This window comes from Sphaerodactylus townsendi, linkage group LG02, assembly GCF_021028975.2.
Source record: "Sphaerodactylus townsendi isolate TG3544 linkage group LG02, MPM_Stown_v2.3, whole genome shotgun sequence".
Classification (NCBI taxonomy): Eukaryota; Metazoa; Chordata; class Lepidosauria; order Squamata; family Sphaerodactylidae; genus Sphaerodactylus; species Sphaerodactylus townsendi.
This window is the reverse complement of record NC_059426.1, coordinates 125,434,750-125,461,919: the sequence shown is the minus strand read 5'-3', so window position 1 is coordinate 125,461,919 and position 27,170 is coordinate 125,434,750. Positions and strand designations below refer to the sequence as shown.

Here is a 27,170-nt window from a genome sequence, read left to right as displayed (position 1 = left end):
CATTTATCAGTAATAAAAACAGCAGACTGGAGGCCATCTCTGATATAGCAGGTCTATAAGTAAGTTAATATGGAAAGTAAAGCTAAATAAGAAATCAGTGAAAATAAAGATTTGCATGTAGAAGTACAATAAAGTTCCATATAGAGAGCATAAATGCTAACAGGAATGCTACCTAATCTTTTTCTAGTGTTTTTCTTTCACTAGTCCGTGGTGATAGCATTGTTAGTTGGCATGGTTGGGCATTTGTCTAGGTTCATGGATTACCAAGTGAAGATGCTGTGAATGCTGCTGAGTTTTGCCATGTTCATTTGACCTCGCATATGTGGTGAGCTGAGTTATGTATTCTGATAAAACATTCAGTAGAGGAAGGTTGGACTGAGAATAAAAAGCAGCCCTATCTTCCTCCCCCTCAAAAGGAAGGAGGGAAGGAGAAAGAGCTGCATGATCTTCCACCCAGCCAATGGTGCTCCACCCGATGCTGTCATTCACACCACTGTGTGGCACTTGACCAGGTACTGCCTTTCCTCACCAGTTGGAGGTGTTAGCCATCAGCCCACTGGTAGAAATCCTTGTGATCCTAATGTCTAGTTGCCCATGGGTGTAGATACTATTTTAATTATGAGACATGGTTTCGGGCCATTCTAAAGAACAGCCAGCCAGTGCTTTCATGGTATCAGGGGTGGTGCCTCCAATATTGTGGGGCAGAAGGCTGCAGTGAAATATGCCTCAGACAGATTAGCTCTTTAGCAGCAATTTCCATTCATTTCCTTGCCACCAAAATAGTGTAGTGATGGACTTATTGAGCCCTGTGTTGGATGGGGTTGAGGGAGACCCATTGGAGATATTCTTCCTAATACCTTCCATATTTGGGACCAATCTTGTCCTTCCACCATGTGCCTGGGAACAGAGTTCTTATCACGAAAGTCTATGTGCACATCGGTTGACAGACCACTACTTAGACTGTACTGTGTGAATCAGCCCTGGGTGACATAGGCATGCGTGGGCAGAAATTCAAGTAAAGTTTTTGGGGGGGGGGGGGGCGTGCGGGGATCGCTAGTAACTTTGGACTTGTTCACAGAGCTATAATAACATTTCCTAACAGTCCTTTTGAACAGATGTGTATCTCTTTTAAGATTAAGCTCTAGTGTGTGAATTATCAAGCATTTTGCTTATAAAAATAGTGTTTGAAGTTGCTTCCATTAGCAGTTAAAGTTTATAAGGACTATAAAATTTAAGTTCTGGCCACTGAATTGCAATGGAGTGGCTTCTACTCATGTATTATCATAAATTAATTAGTTGTTAATGTTCTTATACTTTCCTATTTTCTTTTCTCAGTTTCTCACAGTCAGATTACTCGTCTGTACAGCCGGTTTACCAGCCTGGACAAAGGAGAGAATGGCACTCTTAGGTAGGTACTCTTCACACAGCTATTGTTCTTACAAGGTGAAGTTTGGGTGTCTTAGCTTACAAAGTAAGATTGGTTAATTCTTCCTGCGAATAAGAAGAGATTGGGATTTTGTAAATTCTGTCCCTGTAAATGTGAATTGTACAATTTGCAATTAGAAAAATCCTCTCATAATTATTAATCACTCAGACTGCAATCATCTAAACCACATTTGGAAAGTTCAGTTTGGAGAGGTAAGCACATGATCAAATATGAAGTTTTACACAGTTAGCCCATTGATTATTCTAGCTATGTACTTTTTACTTTGGCCAGCACTGACTCTCCAAAGTTACTGGCATGAAGTCCTTTAACTGGAGACAAGAGAAAGGTGGTTGATTAAACCTCACCTTCAGGTTCTGCATACAAAGAATGCTCCTTCCACTGAATTATGGTCCATTTTTGCCCTTATTGCAGGGAACAGATGGGAGGGGGTTCAGATAAATGGAAAGCAGCAAGCTTGAGGGTAGGTTGAAAACAAATAGCTATATGGGAGGATAATAGACAACTAAGTCATTAAGAGTTATCTACCTGCCTTGCAAAACATATACTGATTAAGTGGCATGGTGCAATAGAAGGGGCTGATTAAAGGGTGCCAGAGGTGCTTAGAGCAGGACAGTTGAATGGAGATTTATTTTCTTGACGTTGGACTCTCATATCTGAAAGATTGTTTCTCTGCCTGTGCTCTGCCATGATAACTTCACTCATACAAGCAAGGCCTTCTGTAAGTGCCAACTTGCAAATGAGAAAATCAACTGCTCATACACATTTAGCATCCACCATTTCTGTGTTCTGTTAACTCCACTCCTTTTTTTCTTGGCAAATCGGCTTTTCTTTTAAAGATGTGTGTAACACATGGACAAAATACAGTTAGTCCCAGTTGCCTTTCCTTTGTTCCCTACTTAAGCATGGGAAACGATGGTAAAAATTCATTCTAGTTTCAAATGCCCACTAGGTTAAGAAGCTTCTGAGGATAGATCTCACTTCATGACAAGTTTGATACAATTTTTTAAAAAAGTTAGATCCAATGATCTGTTTGTGTTATACAACCCATTCTGCAAATTTCCCGCTCACTGCAGACCCCCACATTGCATCCAGTACTCTTTAGGGGTGTAGAGCTATCTGGGGGACAGGGAAATTAGGGAGATAAACTTCCAGTGGCCTTGGTCATCCTGAGTGGCCATGGAGCAGGACCAGCCATGCAGTTTTTTCCCATATAGTGTTTGGATTGGTGGGTGGGGATATGGGAGGCACAGGGAATCACTGGACCCAATCCAGTGTGTAAATATTTATAGATTTTTAAAAATATGTTGATAACTTTCCTCTTTAATCTGGTCCTTCTGGCAACCTGCTTTTCCCCGTGCTTCTCCTTTAGGCAGAGGGAAAACATTGTTCTAACCCCTCTGCTCTCCACACACACACTTTATGTCATGTATAACACAATTTAATTTTTTGGGGAAAACGGAGAAGTGACATTAGGTTGATCTAAGATTGCCTAGTAGTTCAGTGATTTTACCATAGTGATTCCTTGATGACACTTCTGGTTTCCCCTTGAACTGATGTCATGCATACTAATGATGCCTCCCCATTCCCTGCGGGAGGCAACCCTCCTCCCCATCCTTTTTGAGCCTGTAGGTGCTTTTGAAATGGTGGGAGAAGATAATAGGTTCTACTGGAAAATGGCTGCCGGGGGACAAAACAATGACAAAATGTTGGGAGGCTCTACAGCAGTGGTTCTCAACCTGGGGGTCGGGATCCCTTTGGGGGGGTCGAACGACCCTTTCACAGGGGTTGCGTAAATCTTTCTGCATCAGTGTTCTCCATCTGTAAAATGGATAAATGTTAGGGTTGGGGGTCACCACAACATGAGGAATTGTATTAAACGGTCGTGACATTACGAAGGTTGAGAACCTTCTCTACAGAATGCTGGGAAGTTGTGAGCCAAGCCTATTATGGAGGCAGTTACTTCCATATGGAAACTCTTGCAGATGCTAAGGTGATACCTTTGAAAGCACTTTTGCATCATGGAGGCACAGATTGGTGTTTTGCTTTGGAAAACAAATTCTGTTTAGTCTCAACTTCTAAAGAAAGGGAAAAGGTTGTTCCATGCACAGCCCCAGGAAGAGGGTTTACATGTCTAGAGACATAAGGAAGTCTGTGTTTGACTACACTGCAGCATAGTACTTTGGGGCATGTGTGCTTGGCTAAAATTGTTTGCTCTGTTACATATATACATGTTTAACAAGGCAGCATAACATACTTGTAAAAAGATGTGAAGATTAGTGAGGAGACAGTCAAATGTAATTACAAATCTAAGAGGGAATCCCCTATATAGAGAAAACACCTCTGTTGCTAAATGTGTGCCCCACTGTGTAAGTAACCTATGTGTCAAATAGGTTTGGAGTCCCTTGAATATAAAATATTCATACCTGTGAAATACACTGGTTCTTAAGGAGACCCTGTTGGAGAGTTTCTGTTCTGAAATGTGAACAAATAGAAAGTAATCATTTCCTGTATGTTCTAGCCTAAGCCAGGTGAAGTAGGTTTTAAATTGAGAGTTGGGTACATAAAACAAGTATACCTTCCTTTTCAGTATTCATTTACTTTTATGACTAGTGCAGATTTTCCATTTGGCCTACTTAGCAGATAATGTCCCTTTCATGGGTGAAATGGCATGTTTAAATTCTAGTAACAGTGCAACAGAGACATAGTCTTAAAAGGCACAGTTACATGTGGTTAATTTTTAACTTCAAGACCTGCCATAAAACATAGCAATCTCTCACCTATGTCTTACATTTAAACTTCAGAAGCTGAATCTTAACAGAGCTGGAGTGCTAATGAAAAACTTTAGTAATACTGAGATTTCAACATAGACGTATATTGTAGGAAGTGCTAGCTTTCATTGGTCATCCACATCTGTTGGAACTCTTGTCTTCTCTGCTGCTTTTCTGACTGAAAATAGGTCCCCCAGAGTGCATTTGTCCCCGTATATATCTGTACTGTGCGAGTAAGTATACAGTTCAAAATAACAAGCATGTGCACCATCTCACACCAAATTCTTAAGGTTATGTCCTGAAAAATCTATTATTCCTTTCAAAATCGAACCATTCAAAACCATAGTCACAGGACATAACACTAACTTCCTAGACCGATAAGCTAATTTCTCACATGTATTGTGAGAGGCAATGGAGAGAGGCAATATTATTTTAAAAATTTCAGTTCATTGTAATTCATGCATTTCTTTCATTGCACAATGATGACTTTCAGAGCAGCAGCAGTGTGTCTTGGGTGACAGAAATGTTCTTCCCTGGCATCTTGTATGTTCCTGTTTTTAATGGCAGACTTATCTTCCTTGCTTGGCACAGAGATTGCTCTGTGAAGACAGAAGTGTACTGTTGGCAAATAGTGGTATGCATTATACTGGAGGATGACCAAGTGAAGGATCCCCTAACGCTCAGAGCAGTGTTATTTGTACTGTAATGTGCATGTATGTGTTAAGTGCCTTCAAGCCACATAGCTATACCAAATGAACAATTCATTCCAGTAAGTGAAGAGAGCAGCTTTTCAAAACCAGAAACATCCTACAACAAGCTAAGCTCAAAAGAGAAAGTGATGACATTACTTGTTCTCCCCTACAGCTCCCAGGTAAAATCACAGAAATACAGTCCAGCTCAAAAATGTGACTCTCCTCCCCCAGATTTACTGTGCCTGCCCTTGTTTATAGACAGTCCCTAATAAAAAAAGCAACTCATCAATAAATAGAGGCCATCTAATAGAACAAAACCAGGTGGGAACGTTTTCCACATATCGTGAGCCATATCAGCAGGGTCATCTGTGTCTTTTTCCACCACTGTGGAAACTTCCACCACTATGCACTCATGCTTATTTAGTTTACATAGATTCAATTCAGCCACTTACCCTGGAGTCTCCCTTCTGAAGGGAGCCCAGTATAAAAATTCTAAATCAAAATCCATCAAGAAATTAAGACTTAAGCAAAGACCAAGTGCTTTGCTACCTTTTTTTTGCCATCATTGCAACTGACCTATGGTGATCTCCTAGGGCAATGATGGCGAACCTTTTAGAGACTGAGTGCCAGGGGCGGAGAGAGGGGAAACTACACCTGGGTCACGCATGCACCTTGTGCCCCTGCCCTGGAATGCCCCCAGAATGTCCCAAAACACCCCGGCCCTGCCCCCGAAACACCCTTGCCACGCCCCCGCGGGGCGTGTGCCCAGTGCGTCACTGGGCACCCCTCGTCCCCTTGGCGCTATGCCACAGCCAAGTGCCCAAACTGGGGCGAAAGCTCGCATGCCCACAAAGAGAGCTCTGAGTGCCACCTCTGACACCTGTGCCATAGGAGCAGCAGTGGCGTAGGAGGTTAAGAGCTCGTGTATCTAATCTGGAGGAACCGGGTTTGATTCCCAGCTCTGCCGCCTGAGCTGTGGAGGCTTATCTGGGGAATTCAGATTAGCCTGTACACTCCGACACATGCCAGCTGGGTGACCTTGGGCTATTCACAGCTTCTCGGAGCTCTCTCAGCCCCACGTACCTCATAGGATATTTGTTGTTAGGGGGGAAGGGCAAGGAGATTGTAAGCCCCTTTGAGTCTCCTGCAGAAGAGAAAGGGGGGATATAAATCCAAACTCCTCCTCCTCGTCGTCTTCTTAGGTTCGCCACCACTATCCTAGGGCCATGGTGGCGAACCTATGGCACTCCAGATGTTCATGGACTACAATTCCCATCAGCCATTGGCCATGCTGGCAGGGGCTGATGGGAATTGTAGTCCATGAACATCTGGAGTGCCATAGGTTCGCCACCACTGTCCTAGGGTTTTCAAGGGAAGAGGCATTTGGAGGTGGTTTGCGATTGCCTGCCTTCAGACTATGACCCTGGTGTTCCTTGGAGGTCTCCCACTGAAATACTTGCCAGAGTTGACCCTGCTCAGCTTTTGAGATCTGACAAGATCAGGCTAGTCTGGGGCTATCTAGGTTAGGGTATTGTCAAAAGTTTAACACAGATGTCCAGAATTGTCTGTCTTGGATTAAATAACTGGTGTTGATTTTTTTCCAAACTAGCCGTGAGGATTTCCAGCGCATTCCAGAGCTTGCCATCAACCCACTAGGGGACCGGATTATCAATGCCTTTTTTCCAGAAGGGTGAGTTTCTATCGGGTATATTCTAAATTAGACTTCATTTTTCACACAGCATACTAGGGTTGCAAACCTCCAGGTGTGGCCTGGAGATCTCTTGGAATTACATCTGATCTCTAGAAAAACAAAGATCTGTTCCCGAGGACAAAATGACTGTTTCTGGAGTATGTACTGTTCATTCTGGTGTTATTCTTCTGGAGAACCAGGTTTGATTCCCCACTCCTCCACCTGACTGGCAGAGGCTTACCTGGTGAACCAGATGTGTTTCTGCACTCCTACATTCTACTGTAGGCGTGGGACATCTTGATTGGGTGTCTTCTCTACCAATTGCAGAGAGGCAGGAAGTACTAAACTTTCTTCTCCATGTAGTTCCTGTCGAGGTCAATTTACCTCAGTATTCTCCTGCCTCTGCAGAGGATAGACGTGTGTTTAAGGCTCTTTCAGAACCCTTACCATTTAGTGTTCCCTTGTCAGTCTGTTTGTCTGTTTTTGTGTACTGTTTGTTTGTGATACCCATCTGTGGGTGGGTTTCATTAGACAGGCATGCCAGGGTAGCTTGGTGTTAGGCCTTTAGCAGGGAACTCTTGTATTTTAGCCAGGCGCTTCCCCGCCTTCTTTTTTTTTGCCTTCGTAGCGCCATTATGTGATGCGTAGATCCTTCTCGCCAGAGAGAGAAACCTTTCACTGGTTCTCAGTTTTGAACGCGCACACGCTCCCTCTGATTTGGCCGCATTCCCCAGCAGAACAGCGGGGAGGTGCAACGCCGCCAAAGTGCTCTTTCAAAGAAGCTTTCGAAGAAAGGGGGGAAAGACCGCCAAAACCGACAACAGGGCGGAGGCCCACTTCGCCTAAGAAGAAGCTGCCAGCTGGATTTACAACGGAGCTATGCGCTTCTTCCCAGGGCGCTGCCCAAAGCTGCGGTTCTCCGCTGCTGACTCCTCCAGCCTTCCCAGGGCCTGCTTGGAGCAGTTCACGCCCATCGGGCGGGTGGCGAGACAACGCAGAAAAAACAGGCAAGTAGCAGGGGCCCTGGAGGGAGGCGTACGCCAGCGATTGACAACCAACTAGCTCCAGTTTCAAGCAATGGGATGAACGCCTCCCTGTCCGCTTTCGCTGAATTCCTGAGCAATGCGATTGAAAAGGCAATGGATGCCAGGGATCAGTGTCTTGCTGCCGCCCGCGCTCAACTTCAACAATTCCTACCCCCCTAGAAAGTCTCCTTCATGGCAGGCCCCCCCAGGGGAGGACCCATGGCACTTCCAAAGCTGAGGGACTCCTTTATCCTTTCCCCTGAGGGAGAGAAGAGGAAGGGTTGCTCCAGCATAGACGAAGCAAGTGATGGGGAGGATAGATTCTCAGACACTGAGGAAGTCATCTGGAGGAGGCTGCAGAACAATCTGCAACAATTTTTTTTAAAGTGGAAGAAATCCAGTTGTTAATTAATAAAACGATCTCCGCTTTGGATTTGCGTGGATCCAGAGGATGCGGAAGAGCAACCAATGCCATCCTCCTCATTCACTTCAAACAAAACCCTATAAAAAAAGGAGCATATCCAAAGGGCAATTCTGGACATACTTCCCCTCTGACAATGAGGGTGCAAAATTCTTCCCAGTGCCAGAATGCTTCGTAAAAAGAATTCATAGGGAGTGGTTGAACCCCCACGGGCACACCAAAGGTTCGCTCCACAAATTTCAAAAGAAGTACCCCTAATGCCCCAACAATTTCATTTAGTTACTCCAAAACCTCTTCCTGTGGACTGCTCGCGGCAGTATTACATTCTGGCGCTTCTGGTAGCTTAAGGAGGGAGAGGGAAATATTAAAGATCCCCTCGATAGAAGGTCGGAGGCAAAGCTCTCCGCAGGTCTTCAATGAGTGGTTGGCGGCAGCCATTAAAACTCTAACACCGCTCTTTCCACCGTGCGGGCCAGAGTTTCACCACTATGGTATGGCTTAGAAGACTGCTGGAAATGATTCCATCCGAGGTCCCGGGGCATTAGGGAAGGCATTGAACGGATAATTTCATGGCCAACTCCTTTATAGCTGGACGCCACCTTCTTCGATGCAATGGCTCTCGCGGCACGATCACTGGCTTCCAACATGGTGGCTAGACGTCATGCCTGGATTCGTCTGTGGCAAGCAGACACCATGTCCAAGCATGTGGTGGCAGGGTATCTGGCCCATATTAGTGGAAGGGCATTATTCGCAAAGAGCTGGAAGAGGTCTTAGTCCAAAACGAAAAGACAACAAAAAAAGACTATGCTAAAACTGCATTCGCAGGCCCTTTTGATAAATCTTCCAACTCTTCCCAGATTTCACCTTTCAGTCCCAATAAAGACTCTTCCGAGGGACCCCAGCTGCGAAGGGTAATAGACCCCACTGGCAAAATAATCACTCCTTTCGAAGTTACAAACAACCCTTTAGGCCATACAACAAACAAGGGAAACAACAAACAAGGGAAACCCTTCCCTAACACAAAAAACAAGCAATGACTGCAGCAGCATTCCGGTGGGAGGTCGACTTCAAATCTTTCAACACATTTGGCAAGGCACTCACGTAGACAGATGGACCAGGGAGGTGGTTTCCTCAGGATACGTGATAGAGTTCAATACCATCCCTCGCCACCACGTGATGTTCTCCCCATTGTCGACAGATCCCGTCAAAGCCGACAGGACCTTGAAAGCGATCTCTCACCTGTTGCAGATACAAGCGATAGAATCGGTACCACCTCTGGAGAAATTGTCAGGCACATATTCTCACTTTTTTACAGTCCCCAAACGCAATGGGGACTGGAGGGCCATCTTAAATCTGAAACGTCTAAACAAATTCATTCGAGTCCCCAAATTCAGAATGGAGACCCTTCGATCGATCACCTCTATCGCCATCGGCGATCTGATGACCTCTCTAGACCTAACCGAGGCGTATTTGCACATCCCGATACACCAAGCCCACAGAAAATTCCTTCGATTTGCGATTCGGGATCGGCACTTCCAGTTCAAAACCTTGCCATTTGGGCTAGCCACGGCCCCAAGAACCTTCTCAAAGGGACTTCTCGCCCCAGTGACACTGTTAAGAGAACAAGGGATCCATATATATCCTTATCTCGACGACCTTCTAATTCGGTCCAGGTCCATCTCTCAAGCTCAAGCAGACATCAACACTGTCCAGAAAACTCTATCCTGGCACGGATTTATCGTAAATTTAGAAAAAAGCTCCACGCTTCCATCTTTACAAGGGCTAGGAACACCTTAGATTAAGCCATAATCGACACTTCACCAGGGACTCTCTGTTTATTCCAGACTAAAAAATCAAGAAAAAATTCAACTGGACAACTCGAGAGTTGATGACCAACAAACGGCAATCTCTTCTAAAATTAGCAAGTCTCTTTGGGTCTATTCATATCGGGTAATTCCATCTTACTACAGTGGGCCAGATTTCATGCAAGACCGCTTCAACGCTTCCTTTCGGGCGTACTAAAATGGACATCATTTGGAAAAGGGACCTGAAGGTCTTCCTACCTCTGCTCGCACTCGCCAGAGTCTTCTTTGGTGGACGACATTCGAGCCAACTTGGTCCGGAGGTAAAGCGTTATCTACACCTTGAATCGCCTCGCATTGTTCACAGACGCTTCAGTCTCCTGGGATGGGGAGCCACGCCAATCTAAGAAGTGGTCCAAGGCAGGTGGTCCTGGGAGGAGGAATCGAAGATGCACATCAATTTGCTTGAGACTTCGGCAATCCATTCTTGCCCTTCAACATTTCCTTACCAGAAATTCGCCATTACCACCATGTGATCATCTGACAGACAATGTAACAGCTAAGATGTACATCAACAATCAGGGAGGATCCAGATCCTCCAGCCTCCACCGGAAGCCAGTAAAAGCATTCTTCTTAGTGGGCGGAACTGAATGTAGCATCAAGCTACAGGCTCTTGCACATCCTGAGGAATCCAGAATACCACGGGCGGATTGGTTAAGCTAGGCAAAAGATATCCCAACACGAAAGCTGTATGCCTCGACCAAGAACCGTTTTCACTCAAATTCATAAGTCTTAGGTCATCCAGAGGCTCGACATCTCTTTTGCCTTCCTCGGAGACAACACGCTAACTCAGATCAATTCATGACCCTCGGGTCCTACCATCCACAAGCAAGCCGTGGCAACGGATGCTCTCAACGCGACCTTGGCTGCAAAAGTAACTGCTTTCACGCTTTCCTCCATTTCCATTACATACCCCGCTCGCTTCAAGAAAAAATCATCGCAAGAGAAGAAGCATCAGTTATTCTGGTAGCCCCGAGATGGCTCCAGGAGACCGTGGTTCTCCACCATCCAAGAATTGGCCATATCAACCTCCTATGACCATCCCCATCAAGTTCAACTTGTTGACTCAGGGCCCACTGATACATCCGACCCAGAATGGCTCAACTTTGACCGGCGATGGCTCTTTGAGCGGTCTAGCTTGATAAGGAAAGGCTATTCAACAAGTGACCTCAGACCATACTAGCGCACGAATCGGGCAGTCAACCATCAGGGTTTACAACTCATCCTGAAGGCGCTTTTGTTAGATGGTGTCAGCCAGAAAACATACAGATCCAGAAGATCCATCGTCTCCTCCATACTTGAATTCCTACAACATCGGATTCGCTTCTTTGGGACTTATGTCTCCACGCCATGTGACAACTGGCAGCTCTTATGCATTAAAGTTATTCCAGCAATAGACGGTACACCGATTACCAGACATTCAGACATAATGAACTTTTTAAAAGGTGTCCGCTTCTCACAAACCAGCGGTGGCAACACAGATTTCCTTCCTGGAGATTACACGCTAGTTTTGTTTGGCACTTCACGAAATCTCCTTTCAACCCATACAAACAGTGAATTTTGAAATGGTGCGGATGAAAACCCTCATTTTTGGATTGCTATAACATCTGCAAAGACGGGTGTCAGGAATTACGTGGCCTTGTCGGTAAATTCCAAATTCTTGGCAAGTGTTCCTAACAAAGATCGAGTGTGCCTTCGCATTGCAGATCAGACATTCGCATCAAAGTAAATTCTGACTTCCATATTCGCCAAGAGATCGTAATCCCAAATTTCCTGCCAAATCCTAGTCATCCAAAGGAAAGAACTTTGGCAGATACCTTAGGATCGCTAGGGCGAAGCTCTGGAAAGCTTTCATCATTAGGACAGAGAGACTTTGGCGTAAGACCGAAAAGTCTATTCATCAATATAACACCTCCTAATGTCGGATTACAAATGCTCTAAAGCTGCAATAAGCAACACCTTCCTGAAAGCGTGTATCTGTGAGACTTACAGCTAATTCAGGTCTCCCTATAACCTCATAGGGAGTCACTGCTCACTCTGTTCTGTAACGCAGCTACTCAATGCAGCCTTCCGCAGAATCAAGCCAAGGCCGGGTGGAGGAAATATGTAGGGCAGCAACTTGGTCCCTCAATCTCCCACCTTTATTCCGAACACATTACAAAAAATTCAATCCTTTTCTTTCAGCTGAGTCTGCCTTTGGCAGAAGAGTGCTGGAGAGTATTATCGGGACTGATGAAAACTCCACTCCGGGTATTCGACACTGCTCGAGAAGGTTCCTTAATCGAAAGATGTCCCACGCCTACAGTAGAAGGATCCATTGGATACTTACCGTGAAGGGTCTTTCTACTGTAGGCTAGTGGGACATCTTGGCCCCCCCTGGGTATCTATTAGTCCCCGATTGGACTCTTCAAGGGGTCCTTGTAGTTGTATATATATTTTTTCATTCATATTCGTTAGTTGTTAGGGTTACTGTTGAGCCGAGATTTGTCTCCATGTTGTATTGTTACAGATGTTTGTTACTGTTATGTTCCTGTCGTTAACCTACTACTGTGACATGAAAGGATACTGAGGTAAATTGACCTCGACAGGAACTACATGGAGAAGAAAGTTTAGTACTTCCTGCCTCTCGGCAATTGGTAAAGAAGACACCCAATCAAGATGTCCCACTAGCCTACAGTAGAAAGACCCTTCACGGTAAGTATCCAATGGATCCTTCCTGCTGGGTGATCTTGGGTTAGTCACAGTTCTTCGGAACTTTCTCAGCCCCACCTACCTCACAAAGGTTTGTGTTGTGGGGAGAGGAAGGGAAAAGAGCTTGTGGGGAGAGGAAGGGAAAGGATCTTGAGTCTCCTTACAGGAGAGAAAAGTTGGGTATAAATTCAAACTCTTCTTCTTCCAGTTAATTTCTTTTTGCAACTTTTCTGAATTTCTTCCAATTCTATCTCTGTAAACGCATTATTCCATATGATGAACCACTTTTAATGTGCTAGTTTTGCTCAGTGATATTCAATTCTGGATGTTGTTTTTTTCACAGTTCATACATTTGCTTCAAGTATCCTCTTTTTTCCGGGTCTAAGTTGTAGTAGAAGGCCATGATGGCATGATTTTCTTCTGCACTATACTTCTGTCTTTTTGATGATTGGTCCACTTGTAGCTCACTTGTCGACATGCCCAGGGACCTCAGCATGTGGTGTGACTCTTGTTAACCTGTGTGATGACCAAAGTGGTATAGGATTCTTTTGTATTTCTTTCACCATATTGTGTGGGTTGGTGGACATTCTTAGTCTGGTTTCTTGACTGAGATCTGTCTGGCCAGGAAGACTCTTCTGGTAGAATACACTATCTCCAGTATAGCTCTCAACTTCATCAGAGCATCACACTTTCAACCAGATTGGAAAAGGCACACACTATTAGTTTCTAGAAAATCTTTGTGACAGCTTCTTAATTATTTCCTGTGCATAGTAAAGTTATTTTCATTATTTCCTACCCCATTTGTCAAAAGAAACTGTACCGGTTAGGGCATATGTTCATTTAGTTTTTGTTTTTAATATATTTTATTAGGCTTTGTTAACATTATTGTTGCCTGCCTTGAACATAAGAACATAAGAACAAGCCAGCTGGATCAGACCAGAGTCCATCTAGTCCAGCTCTCTGCTACTCGCAGTGGCTCACCAGGTGCCTTTGGGAGCTCACATGCAGGATGTGAAAGCAATGGCCTTCTGCGGCTGTTGCTCCCGAGCACCTGGTCTGTTAAGGCATTTGCAATCTCAGATCAAAGAGGATCAAGATTGGTAGCCATAAATCGACTTCTCCTCCATAAATCTGTCCAAGCCCCCTTTAAAGCTATCCAGGTTAGTGGCCATCACCACCTCCTGTGGCAGCATATTTCAAACACCAATCACACGTTGCGTGAAGAAGTGTTTCCTTGTATTAGTCCTAATTCTTCCCCCCAGCATTTTCAATGAATGCCCCCTGGTTCTAGTATTGTGAGAAAGAGAGAAAAATTTCTCTCTGTCAACATTTTCTACCCCATGCATAATTTTATAGACTTCAATCATATCCCCCCTCAGACGTCTCCTCTCCAAACTAAAGAGGCCCAAACGCTGCAGCCTCTCCTCATAGGGAAGGTGCTCCAATCCCTCAATCATCCTTGTTGCCCTTCTCTGCACTTTTTTCTATCTCCTCAATATCCTTTTTGAGATGCGGCGGCCAGAACTGGACACAGTACGCCAAGTGCGGTCGCAGCATGGCTTTATATAAGGGCATGACAATCTTTGCAGTTTTATTCTCAATTCCTTTCCTAATTATCCCCAGCATAGAGTTTGCCTTTTTCACAGCTGCCATGCATTGAGTTGACATTCCCATGGAACTATCAACTAAGACGCCCAAATCCCTTTCCTGGTCTGTGACTGATAGCACTGACCCTTGTAGCTTGTGTGTGAAGTTTGGATTTTTTGCCCTTATGTGCATCACTTTGCATTTTGCTACATTGAACTGCATTTGCCATTTCTTAGCCCGCTCACCTAATTTATCAAGGTCCGCTTGGAGCTCTTCGCAATCCTTTGTAGTTCTCACCACCCTACATAATTTGGTATCATCTGCAAACTGGGCCACCACGCTACCCACCCCTACTTCCAAGTCATTTATGAATAGGTTAAAGAGCACTGATCCCAAAACGGATCCTTGCGGGACACCACTTCCTACATCTCTCCATTGTGAGAACTTCCCATTTACACCCACTCTTTGTTTCCTGTTTCTCAACCAGTTTTTAATCCATAGGAGGAATTCCCCTCTTATTCCTTGATTGCTGAGTTTTCTCAATAGTCTCTGGTGAGGAACTTTGTCAAAAGCCTTTTGGAAATCCAAGTAGACAATGTCCACTGGTTCCCCCTTATCCACATGCCTGTTTACATCCTCAAAGAACTTTAGTAAGTTTGTAAGACAGGACTTGCCTCTGCAAAAGCCATGCTGACTCTTTCTCAGCAGGTCTTGCTTTTCTACATGTTTTATAATTTTATCTTTAATGATAGATTCTACTAATTTACCAGGAACAGATGTCAGACTGACTGGCCTGTAATTTCCCAGGTCCCCCCTAGATCCTTTCTTAAAGATTGGTGTGACATTGGCCATCTTCCAGTCTTCAGGGATAGAGCCTGATTTCAGGGATAAGTTGCATATTAAAGTGAGAAGATCAGCAATTTCATGCTTGAGCTCTTTAAGAACTCTTGGATGAATGCAATCTGGGCCAGGGGATTTGGTAGCATTTAGTTTATCAATGGCTGCCAGAACTTCTTCCTTGTCTACTAGTTCCTCGGATTTGCCTCCCTCGGAGGAACTTTGCTAGTTCCTCCGATTTGCCTCCCAAGAAGCATGGTTCAGGTGCAGGAATGTTCCTCACCTCCTCTTGGGTGAAGACAGATGCAAAGAATTCATTCAGCTTCTCTGCAATCTCCCTGTCATCTTTTAGCACACCCTTTGTTCCTTTGTCATCTAACGGGCCTACCGCTTCCCTAGCTGGCTTCCTACTTTTGATGTACTTGAAGAACTGTTTGTTGCTGGTCTTGATGTTCACAGCCATGAGTTCCTCATAATTTTTTTTTTGCCTCCCTTACAGCTAACTTGCTTCTCTTTTGCCACCATTTGTGTTCCCTCTCATATTCTTCATCAGTCAAACTGGACTTCCATTTTCTAAAAGACATTTTCTTTTTTCTGATAATTTCCTCAACCTCTCTTGTTAACCATGGTGGCTTTCTTTTGGACTGGGTGCTGCCTTTCCTAACCTGCGGAACACCTGCGGACTGTGTTTTTAAATAACCTCCAAGCATCTTGGACAGTTTTGACTCTCTTGATTTTCCCTTTCAGCTTCCTGCACACTATCCCCCTCATCTTTGAGAAATTTCCCTTTCTGAAGGCGAATGTAACTACATTAGTAGTTGTCACTTGTTCGCATGCAGAGATACTGAATCTGACAGCATTGTGGTCGCTGTTCCCTATCGGCTCAACAACACTGACTTCCTGCACCAGGTCCTGGGTCCCATATAGAATTAGATCTAGGATCACCTCTCCTCTGGTTGGTTCCACAACCATCTGTTCTAAGCCACAGTCATTTAGCATATCGAGGAATGCTCTCTCCTTACTATGACCTGAACATGCATTTTTCCAGTTTATATGGGGATAGTTAAAATCACCCATTACCACTACATTTTTGTTTTGGTTGGCCTCTCTAATTTCTTTTTCCATCTCAGAATCCTCTTGTGCACTTTGGTCAGGGGGACGATAATATATTCCTAATATTTAACTGTCCTTCACACCTGGTATTGATATCCACAGTGATTCTGTGGGAGAACCAGCTTCCCTTTCATTGTCTATTTTATGTGACACTATGCTCTCTTTTATGTAAAGGGCAACTCCACCCCCCATGCGCCCTGTCCTATCTTTCCTATAGAGCCTGTAGCCTTGGATTCTGGGATGCCTGGGACAGAGGCTGGAAAATAAAACTATTTTAAAACACCCCAGGTTTTATCTTGCTTTGGAAACATTGTGTTTTGCCAATTAGCAAATTACTATATGACCACTGAGATCCTTACTACTTCCCAGTTAAGAAGTTCTTCCATATGTTCTGAGATGCTCGTGGAACCCTCAATTGTTTAAACAGCAAAGCAGGTATTATGGTAAAAGATAAGAAAAGGAGGCCAAAGTGATGTGTATTGAATAATTAACTTCATTTTTCAAATGTGGGTAAAGTATTTTGAGGGATTCTAATATTTAATTATGTGTCATAACTTCCGTATCATAACTTCCATGCAGAGAAGACCAGGTAAACTTCCGTGGCTTCATGAGAACTTTGGCCCACTTCCGTCCCATTGAGGATAATGAGAAAAGCAAAGACCAGAATGGGCCAGAACCACTGAACAGCCGGAGCAACAAGTTGCACTGTAAGAAATTTTAAATTATATAGTCATTGAGATTAATTGTGCAGGTTGTATTTTACAGTGCATTCTTAATAACACTTTTCTGGAAGTAAGTCTCATTGAATAGACCAAGGTAGGATTCTATGTAGACCTGCTTAAAATTGTTCTCTTTGTATATTCCCCTCTTCGTTTAAATGGTACTGGGTAAAGAATGAGTTGGTCATAAATTGGTCATATGATGGAAGGCAGAGTTGCAAAGTTTTTAAAAAACACTGTCAGAGTAAAACTCTGCTTTATATTTGGTTATCTTCAGGTAGTATCCTTTTATGAATATTTATAGTCTTCCTTTCTCACTTGGACTCAGAGTGAATCAATACAGTCGGCAGATGGACCATTCAATAAATAATGTAATGGGATTAGACTTGTAGAACCAACCAGAAGTCTAAAAACAAAACTGAGGCAAAACATCATTATTAAAATGACACATTAAATGATGCAAAATTCAATATTAGGATCCTAATTTTAGCAAGCCATGCACAGTTGTACAGACCACAGTCCCTACTAATTTTTCTGAGTAATTTTTAAATCATTTAGTACAGTGTTAAGTCTATTACCTTCATAGAAAAACCTTTTTAAATCAGTTGTGCATAGTTTGCAGAAAGCCATGAGTATGAGAGCTTGCCTGACTTCTTCCGGCAGGCTGTTCTAAACAGTGGGGGCCACAAAGGAGAAAGCACATTTGAAGGCAGTGGTTGATTTTGCCATTTGCAAGTTGACACCTGCAGAAGACCCTGCTCCAATGAGTGAAGCTGTTGTGGCAGATTATTCAGGCAGAGGCAATCTCACTGATATGAGGGTCCAAGGGTAGAGCCAGCATGGTGTAATAGTTAAGAGCAGGTGGACTCTACTCTGGAGAACCAGATTTGATTCCCCACTCTTCTGCCTGAGCTGTGGACTCTTACCTCGTAAACTGGGTTTGCTTCCTTGCTCCTCCACATGAAGCTTGCTGGGTGAGCTTGAGCTAGTCACAGTTCCTTTAGACCTCTCTCAGCCCCACCTACCTCACAAGGTGTCTGTTGTGGAGAGAGGAAGGGAAAAAGTGTTTGTAGTCCCTTTTGAGTCTCCTTACAGGAGAGAAAGGGGGGGGGGGAGAGAAGGTATAGATCCAAACTTTTCTTCTCTGCATTCCTGCTCTAAATAAGCACCATGGTATACTTCAGAGCTAAAAAGGAAAAAAGTAGAAACTAAGACAGCTAGAGCAGGTTTAGCAAAAACTGATGATGAAGAGGTAAGAACATCTTATAGATAGGACATTTATGAAAGCCTATGAGATAGCGGTGAAAACCACAAAGAGAGACTACTTCACAGCCAATATCACGTCCAGCACAGTTATTTAGAGTATCATTTCTTTCCTTTCTGGGTAAGGTAATTGAGAGAACAGCTGCTGAGCAGCTCCAGGCCTTTCTGGAGGAAACATCAGCCCTAACCCTAATACAGCTTCCTCCTTGGCCATGGGGTACAGACAGCTTTGACCACTCTCACAGACAACCTTCAGAGACACCTCAACTGAGGCAGGTCAGCACTGCTGATATTATTAGATCTGGCAGCAGTGTTCGACTTGATCGCTTTTAACATCCTGACTAACTGTTTTGCTGACTTGTGAATAAAGGAGAAAATTTTGCAGTGTCTGTGTTCATTTCTCCATGATTGGAGACAGAGGGTGAGAGAACCTCCACCTGCCACCCGTTGGTATGTAGAGTCCTGCAAGAGGTGATTAGGTTAGGCCAGTGGTGGCGAACCTTTGGCACTCCAGATGTTATGGACTACAATTCCCATCAGCCATGTTGGCAGGGGCTGATGGGAATTGTAGTCCATAACATCTGGAGTGCCAAAGGTTCGCCACCACGGGGTTAGGCTGAGAACACATAACTGACCCAAAGTTGCCCAGTGAGTTTCCAGTGGGAGACTGAGGCTTCAAACTTGGATCTCCTAGATCTGAGTCTGAATCTCTAACTGCTACACCACACTGGCTTTTGTGAGATGACTTCTGTTGAACCATAGCAAGTATTGAGGCCTGGTAGTCAAGCAAGTTGTGTAATAGTAGGTCTCAATGATTTCTGGTAGGTCAACCCCCAATGAACCTTTCCTGAAAGGCCAAAACAGTCCTGAAAAGGACACTGCCATCTCTTCCTGAAAGGCCAAAACAGTCCTGAAAAGGGCGCTGCCAGCCTCCCCTTGAGGCTGGCAATATTATTGTGGTTATCTAACAACAGCCTCAATGGCACCTAAGGGGGCATTTGTTTCTTAAAGATACAGGCACTGCTTCTGCTATTGGAGGGTGGTATTTTAAATCTCCTGGTGTTTCTCTGCAAATCCTGGGACTTTTTGCAGGCCTGTAGAAATCTATTTGATCTGTTGAAGCTCCCAATCTCCAGATTTAAGTAGCCATAGGTGAGCCCCTGTTGAGAATCAGCTATACTGAATAATCAGTTTTCAGTGGTACTTCTGATTTGATTTCATTCAACTAGATATTAAACAAATATAACATTAATAAACATTGTGAAGGTGTAATAGCTGATTCTCCCAGAATATTGGTAATTACTGGATTTCTGATAAATACTTCCTTTACTAGAGTTTTATTACTTTAAAGTGATTTTTTTATTCAGTGTGTGTTTTAGGCTATATTTGAGCTACATTTTCATTTAACTCCACTTTTCAGCCAAAATAATCTCCCAAAGCAGTTTATAGCAACTTTCATCAAAAGGTGGATGGGGAAGCAGTTCTTTTTGAGGCCTTCAGCTCAGTGTGATGGTAGGATGCCTAGTAGCAATTGTTTCTTCTGGCCTTGGGAACTAAAGTTGTTAACTCTTTTGAAGTATTCAGTTTTATATGCGTTCTAGATATTGCTATATCTTAGAGAAACAACTTTCTGCTGTACCTATACTGATGTAAATTAAAGCATTTAAAGGAATGACTTGAACAAAAGGTCCAGCTTTAACTGGTTGGGCCTTTTTGTACCTGACAGTGGAGCTCTGGGAGCTCAAAGGAAAGTGTGTGTAATGTAGAGCAGCTCATGTCTCTGTACCCTCACATTTTAAGCAAAGCATTTTGCAAAGAGAAAAAATGATGACTAACCTTGAAATGTTTTTATATTCTTTAGTTGCTTTTCAGCTATATGATCTGGATAAAGATGATAAGATTTCCCGGGAAGAGCTCCTTCAGGTATGCTCATCTCTTACACATTCTGTAAAGCTGTTTCATATCACTTCATGTTTACTGTGTGCTTGAAAGCTAAGACCTCAAACATGCCTCATTAGAGAGTATATATTAATGTTACATTAAACATGGCAGCAAGTAAATCTTACTTTTCTGCTGCCATTGTGTTCACACTGTGCAAACCAGTAATGTTTCGAGTGGAAGCAAGACTGTTATATACTGAGTTCTGCAATCACCCTGTGGTCAATTTGTAATTTACTAATAATATCAGACAGACTCAGCAATTAAAAATACAAGCATAAATAAAAACAATAAAATCGGGTTTCCCAGCGTGGTGCCTTCAGCCACCATAGTGTCCCTGATACTTCCCTTGGCATTCACCAAGCTTTTCAGAGAGTGGGTGGACCCACTGTAAGGTAGAACTTGTTATTAGCTGCCCTCATTCATATGAAAAGGTTTTCCATTGGAGGATCAGGTGGATTAGTAAGCACTTGGGGTTTCCTTAGTCAGTGAATAGTCCTATATCCCCTTCAAGATTTCCTTTTTCTGAGGAGGGAGATATTCCATTAGTCTCCACCTTTTGTGGCAGCTATTTTGGGATGGTGCTCACCTTCCCCTCTTAAAATTCCAGATGTGCCACAGATTCAAAAAGGCTGGGGATCCCTGCAATAAAAGTTGCCTGGAGAAACAGTTATTTATTAAAAATCTCTTTATGCCATTTTTCTATCTGATCAGAATTCCCAAAATAGCAAACATGAAAACATTTGAACTGTTAAGAATGTTGAAAATTATTAAATAATTTAATAAAAACACATAAACATGCAACACCAGAACCAGGGAGGAAGGCTAATAACTGTTACTGTGATATGACAAAACAAAATCTTCTTAACGAGGCCTGAGTGGAGGGATGAATGTGGGGTCACCATCTGTTTCTTATCTATTTATGTAACTCTGAAGACTATAGTTAATGCACAGGAACATATGGGAGGAGGATCGTCTCTCATGTAGACCTCAGCTTGTGAACTTGAAAATAAACTGGCAGCTAAAGTAGCTGTTTGAACATTGTCAACATGCATTCTCAGAAGCTAGCCCCTGACAATAATCAAGCTGCTACATTCTAGACCAGCTGCAGTCCAGGATGTCTTCAAGGGCAGCCTGATGTAGAGCATGTTACTGTAATTGACCACAAGGTTACAAAAATGTGAATTGATTTGCATACTTTTTAGTTTGTGCGATCTGAGGATGTAGACAAGAAACTTAACAGAACCTCTGCTTGCATTCTTTACTTTCCTCCCTTTGGCATGTTCAGCATATTTATATCTGTATGGGTGAGGCATGTCAGTTGTAGGTCAAAATAAAACAAGATTTCAGTAGCTGCTTGAAAATCAACATTTATTGTGGCATGAACTTTTATGCTAGATTCTCACTAGAACTCACTTTTATGCTAGAACTCAGTAGATTCATTCCTAACACTGAAGGAAACTGTAATAAGAGCTCTGTTGTTCTTGTTTTTTAAAAAATATTCTTAGATTTCTTCGATCTGAACAGCTGTGTCAAAATTTCTTTTCTTGGGCAAGGTGTTCAATTCCATATAATTTTTCTGGTAAAGAGTGATTTATCTGGGCCCTCTTCACTCTGGCTTCTTGCCTGGTTTGGGGGAGAATTACCCTCCTCATCTTGCTGAATGACCATAATGGACTGTTGACAGGAAGTGTTTGTCGGTTCTTCTGGTCTACAGTATCTTTTGATATCAACCGTGACATTCCTGTGGACAGTCTTATTGGGATGGGATTTTGAGGAGACAATATTTTCAGTGGCTTTAATAATTCCTAGCAGACAGGTTTCAGAAGGTACTGGTAGACCAGGGGTAGGGAACCTGCGGCTCTCCAGATGTTCAGGAACTACAATTCCCATCAGCCCCTACCAGCATGGCCAATTGGCCATGCTGGTAGGGGCTGATGGGAATTGTAGTTCCTGAACATCTGGAGAGCCGCAGGTTCCCTACCCCTGTGGTAGACTATTGCTTTGCCTCTTAGCCTTTGGAGTATCTCAGAATTAATTCTTGTCAGCAGCTGGGAGAACTCACTTAGGCCCTTTCCGCACGGGCGATATACAGAGGCCCAGGGATGGCAAAAACGCCGTCCCTGGGTTGCTGTTCGCTGCGATGCAGCAGCGCCGTCCTGGCTGCCCAGGAACAGCTTTTAACCTCGCTAAACAAGCGAGGTTTTTGCAAAGCAGCATCTTTACATCGGCGTGGTGCAAACCGCACCGCTGGAAAGATACTGCTTTCCCCCTCCACTCATCGTCCTGTCCAGCATCGCTCTAGAGGGCTGCAGAGACCTGCCCACACTGCCCTCCAACCTCTGAAGATTGGAAGGCAGCGTGGGCGGGTCCCTGCAGCCCTCCAGAGTGACACTGGATGGGATGGTGAGTGGAGGGGGGCAACCAGAGCCACTCTGGCTGAGGGGAAAGTCGGGGCTGGTCGCACGATAGCATGCGAATGGTCCCCGAGCCTCCACCGGCATGTGTAGACAAGATGAAAGTCCTGCTGGTAGGAGGTAAAGCTGATCTACAATTAGACTTACAGTCTGTTTTGAACTGTACTGCATTCCCCCCAAAGGATGACGGTCACAGACTATGTCAAAATTCAGTATCAAAATTTAAAAAGGAGATAGTACTAACAGGAACATGGGTGATTTGATAGCTGCAGTTGTTCCTGGAAAGGACTGACTTAGCTGCAGTCTTGCATTCCTTAGTAACTGTATCCAGATTGAGTTTCTCAGACATGCATATGAGGCTGCCTTTGAAAAATGTCCAGAGACTACAGTTAGTTCAAAACAGTTCTAACTGGAGCCTACCATGGGTACCACATGATATAAACATTGCCAATTCAATTGGTTGCAATTCTGTTTTCAGACCTAACTCACGGTGCTGGCATTAACCTTTAAAAAACACGGTTTGAAATAGTTTCCTTTATTCTAGCACTTAGGGGTACAACATGAACATGACAGTGGATTCAAGACAGACCAGAGGAAATACAGCTTTACATAATAGGTAGTTGTAGAATTAACTGCTAAAAGATGTGATGATGGCCGTAGGCTTAGATGGCTTTAAAAGGGGAAAGAGTTAGACAAATGTATTGAGAACAGAACTAATGCTAATGCTATTAGTCATGATCGCTTAAAGCGACATCTGTGTTGAGAGTGTGAAAATCTGCACTATTTTCTCTTTTCGTGCACAACTCTTGGACACAGAAAAGCTTTTTGGAAGAATCAGTGAGAAAAACAGCTTTAGTTGACTGGCATTGTTGTGAATTTGATACGGTGATCTGTTACTTGAATATGAGAAAAAAAATCACCTTCCTAACTTTCAGGTGTTGCGTATGATGGTTGGTGTAAACATCTCTGATGAGCAGCTGGGCAGCATTGCTGACAGAACTATCCAGGAGGCTGATCAAGATGGTGATAGTGCTATCTCTTTTACAGAGTTTGTTAAGGTAAGGAAATCATTTTTGTTGTGGCAGTCCTAGGTATTTAGTCTAGTGCTAGGATTTTCTGGTCAGATTTGCAAGATCAATAGGCCTAAAACTGTACTGCTCCTTCATTACATGTGCTGTTTCCTCTTGTCATTAGTTGTCTGAACAAAAATGTGTCCCTTTGTTCTGACAAAAGCAAACAATGTGTCTTGGTAGCTTAAATTATTCTAGCTAACATCCTTTTCTGTTCTTGGATGCCCACATTACACATTGAAATGAAGTGGAATTTAACATTTCACAGTTAAGATGGCAATGTCCCTAACAGGCAAATTGTTCCTCAAGTGTTCTTAAGTGAAAATTTTATTATCCTTGTAGGTGTTCTGTTGATAACTCCTAGACTGATCTTTAAAAACAACAACAAATTCTGAAGGACAAGAAAATGCATCCAATATGAAAGATGACTATCTGGTGCAGGAATAAAGCCCCATCTACTCAATACTGAGAAAGAATTCTATAACAAGTTGTAACAGTGTTGCCTTTCCACAGGTTTTGAATAATTGTATTAAGGTATATAGAAATAAATGGACAACAGCTAAAATATACACAGAAGAAAACATCTACAATAAGATAAAAAGTGGGCTTTCAATTTTTTCTCGACCAAATATAACAATTAAAATTTACCACAATCTCTAGTTGTTAATATAGAAACATAATTAACATGATTGATCTTTTTTAAAAAAATTCTGGAGCACAAGAAATTCTATCTCATTTGGAAGAGGATTATTAGGTGGCACAGGAATTTAGAAAAACCCACCTGCTTAATAATGAGAATAGTATAACAAATTGTAACCATTTTGCTTTCTGCAGGTTTTGGAGAAAGTGGATGTAGAGCAAAAAATGAGCATTCGATTTCTTCACTGATGGATCAAGGTCCCTTCTTTGTTACCGTGAAATTTAAGCAATAGAGTTTATTTTACCCTCCCTTGTCTTGAGCTTTGCTACTGGTACATGTGAGGTATATCTCCAAATCCATCTCGGTTTGTTCCATCAACGTGAACATTCCTTCTGCATCAGAACAAAAGAACGTGGCTGTAGTGCAGCCTGGAATGAAGCAGTTGAAGCAGCCTCTTCCTCACTCAACACTTTGCATTGCTTTCTGATCAGAAATGTGTTTTTCCCATGTATTGTAGCCTCTGATCATCTGATGAACTCTGAATTGAAAATACAAAAGGGCAAATTCCACTGAAGAGCTGTTTGAAGGAATGTACGATATAAATCTGTTAAACTCAGTAGTAGTATATTCTGTTTTGCTAGTCATGCCTTTTAAACTTCACAATGATAATGCAAGACCAGTGGTTTTGTTTTCAGGTGAAAGGCTTGGAGGAGTAGTCCAAGTCTATAATCTACAATGCTGTGAACACAATAACTGGGCACTTGCATTATATGGTTTAATTGTCTAGGGGTTTTTTTCCCTTTACTAATAGAAGTTAACTATCTTCTCACTAATGCTCCACTCTTTTTTGATTATCTAGTTTTTCAATGTTTGCACTATATTTTGTTTATTGCACAGCTGTGATTAAAGTCCTATTTTCGTATTAATCATGCCACACTAGCTCATTTAGATTTTTGAGCTCTGGCAGGTATTCTCACAGTCCAGACTGGAGGATTAGAAAGGGGTTACATGCCCTGTTCATTGGATAGTAACACTAATATTTTTAGGAAAATGTCAAGCACATGACTAAAGAAAAGTTATATTATACTTCAATCACACACCAACTATTAAACATTGCTACAGTAAATGTTGATGCAACTTCAGAGCAGTAAAAGCTTGAAAAGCAATTAACGTTTTGTCGTTTCCAGGCTAGATTGCCTTTGCAGTTCAGCAGGCAATTACATTGTGCTAATTATCAAAACAAACTAACTTTTCAGTGACTGAACTTGAATTGGCAGTGTTGACTTACAAAATACTTCTACTAAATCAGTGTTCACATGCTCTTGTCCTCCCCACTACTTTCATGTGTCAGCATTTCGGTAAGTATTGAGTGTGTTTTAATCTAATATTACTTCTGACCTGTATAATTCAGTGATCTTTCACTTGGAAAACTTGCAGAAGAAAATCCAGACCAAAATGTAAAATTGGAAAGGCCCAGGAGCAAAATTAAAGATTGATTTCTATAAAATAAACACTTTAGTATGTGTATCATGGTGTAACATACAAATTTTATAAAAAGAAGGAATGTAACCGTAACATTATGTTAGATGTTATAGGTTGATGTGGTTTATTTTCAGAGAAACACATTTCCTTTTTGTTCTGTAGTTGTAATCCACAGGTGTGCCTTGCCAGTTCTATTGTATTCATCAACAATCCATGAATAAAATCCTTCAAAGTAATGTCTGCCTTTCTACAACAAAAGGAGCTTTAACAGTAAAAGACCCTACAGTTATTGAACCCTAGTTACAGGGCTTTACTTTCCAATTTAATAACTTGATATTTAAGCTATAATCTGTATTTATTTCTCAGTGCCTTAAAAAGATTTGTTGAAAAGGGGAAACTGTTAAGAACCAAGGTGACCATAGTGGCAAATTTGCCCTACCTGGAGCATTTGCCCCAGGGAAGAAATGAATCCCCTGGTGTGTAGCTGCCGTGGCCCTCCCTGGCGCTGGGATGCAGCGCTTGATATGACGCCTGTATACCAGCGCCCCTGCTGCCACCACTGTGGCAGGAGTGTGGCTAGAGGAGAAGCTGACATGAGTCGGCTTCCTCCCTGCCATTTGCCACTTTACCCCAGTGGCCAGGAATTCAGACTTACGACACCAAAACAGGTGGCATACGTCTATGAAGCCCAATAGGGGCCTCTCAGTAGTGGGGAGGCATTTTCACTTTTCAAGCCTCTTGGCAGAGCATAAAGGGTAAAATCCAAGCCATGAAGAGTTTGCAGGTAAAATCCAAGCCATGAAGACTTTTGTATGTGATAGCCAATACTTTAAATTAAGCCTGGTAACTGGTGGGCAGCCAGTGGAGTGACTATGGAATGGGAACAATGTGGATGATCCACCTAGCTCCCAAAATAGCCAAGCCAAGGAATTATGCATCAACTGGAGATTCCACATTTATTTTGAGGGGAGACCAATGCATAGTACATTAAGTAGCCTAGACTTCATGTCACCATGGCATGGACCCATGTGGACAAATCAGTCGTATCACAATAAGGGGCCATTTTTCAAGCTACGCTGAGTTGGAGGAAAGCCTTATTTGCGCTGCATTAATTTGCTTCTCCAGTTATAATGTTGGGTCCAGTATAACCCTAAGGCTCTTAACTGAGTCAGCGAGGGTCAGCTGAGTCCAAGCTAGTGGGAGCATAATGTCCATCAAGGCCTCTGCTTTCCCAACCAGCATAATTTCCAATTTTTTTTTTAGTTTAGTTTCAATTTGTTCACTCTTAGTCATTTCTTGGATTCAATATAAGACTGGTGGAACTGCCCAGGGAGTGTTAAGGTAGGGGCAGGAAGAGCCTGCTTGAGAGGCTAGTGAGAGATGTGCCACAAAACTGGATGAGGGCAAATGTTATCCAAGTCCTTAAAAAGGGGGGCGGGAATGACCCAGGAAACTAATCGGTCTCACCTCTGCCCCAGGGAACCTCGGCCCCCTATATATTACATACA

At 43.0% G+C, this 27,170-nt stretch overlaps 1 protein-coding gene across 1 annotated transcript in view; it reads left to right on the top strand.

The window, feature by feature from the left end:
• Positions 1 to 25,898, top strand: part of CHP1 (calcineurin like EF-hand protein 1) — a 37,780-nt gene extending 11,882 nt beyond the window's left edge. Inside the window, exons 2-7 of the mRNA XM_048485812.1 lie at positions 1,336 to 1,408; positions 6,517 to 6,597; positions 16,713 to 16,840; positions 19,977 to 20,038; positions 23,406 to 23,528; positions 24,375 to 25,898. Of these exons, the coding sequence (XP_048341769.1) occupies positions 1,336 to 1,408; positions 6,517 to 6,597; positions 16,713 to 16,840; positions 19,977 to 20,038; positions 23,406 to 23,528; positions 24,375 to 24,428 (521 nt within the window). The 3' untranslated portion in view covers positions 24,429 to 25,898. The remainder of the gene's footprint in view (positions 1 to 1,335; positions 1,409 to 6,516; positions 6,598 to 16,712; positions 16,841 to 19,976; positions 20,039 to 23,405; positions 23,529 to 24,374) is intronic.
• Positions 25,899 to 27,170: the final 1,272 nt, after the last annotated feature.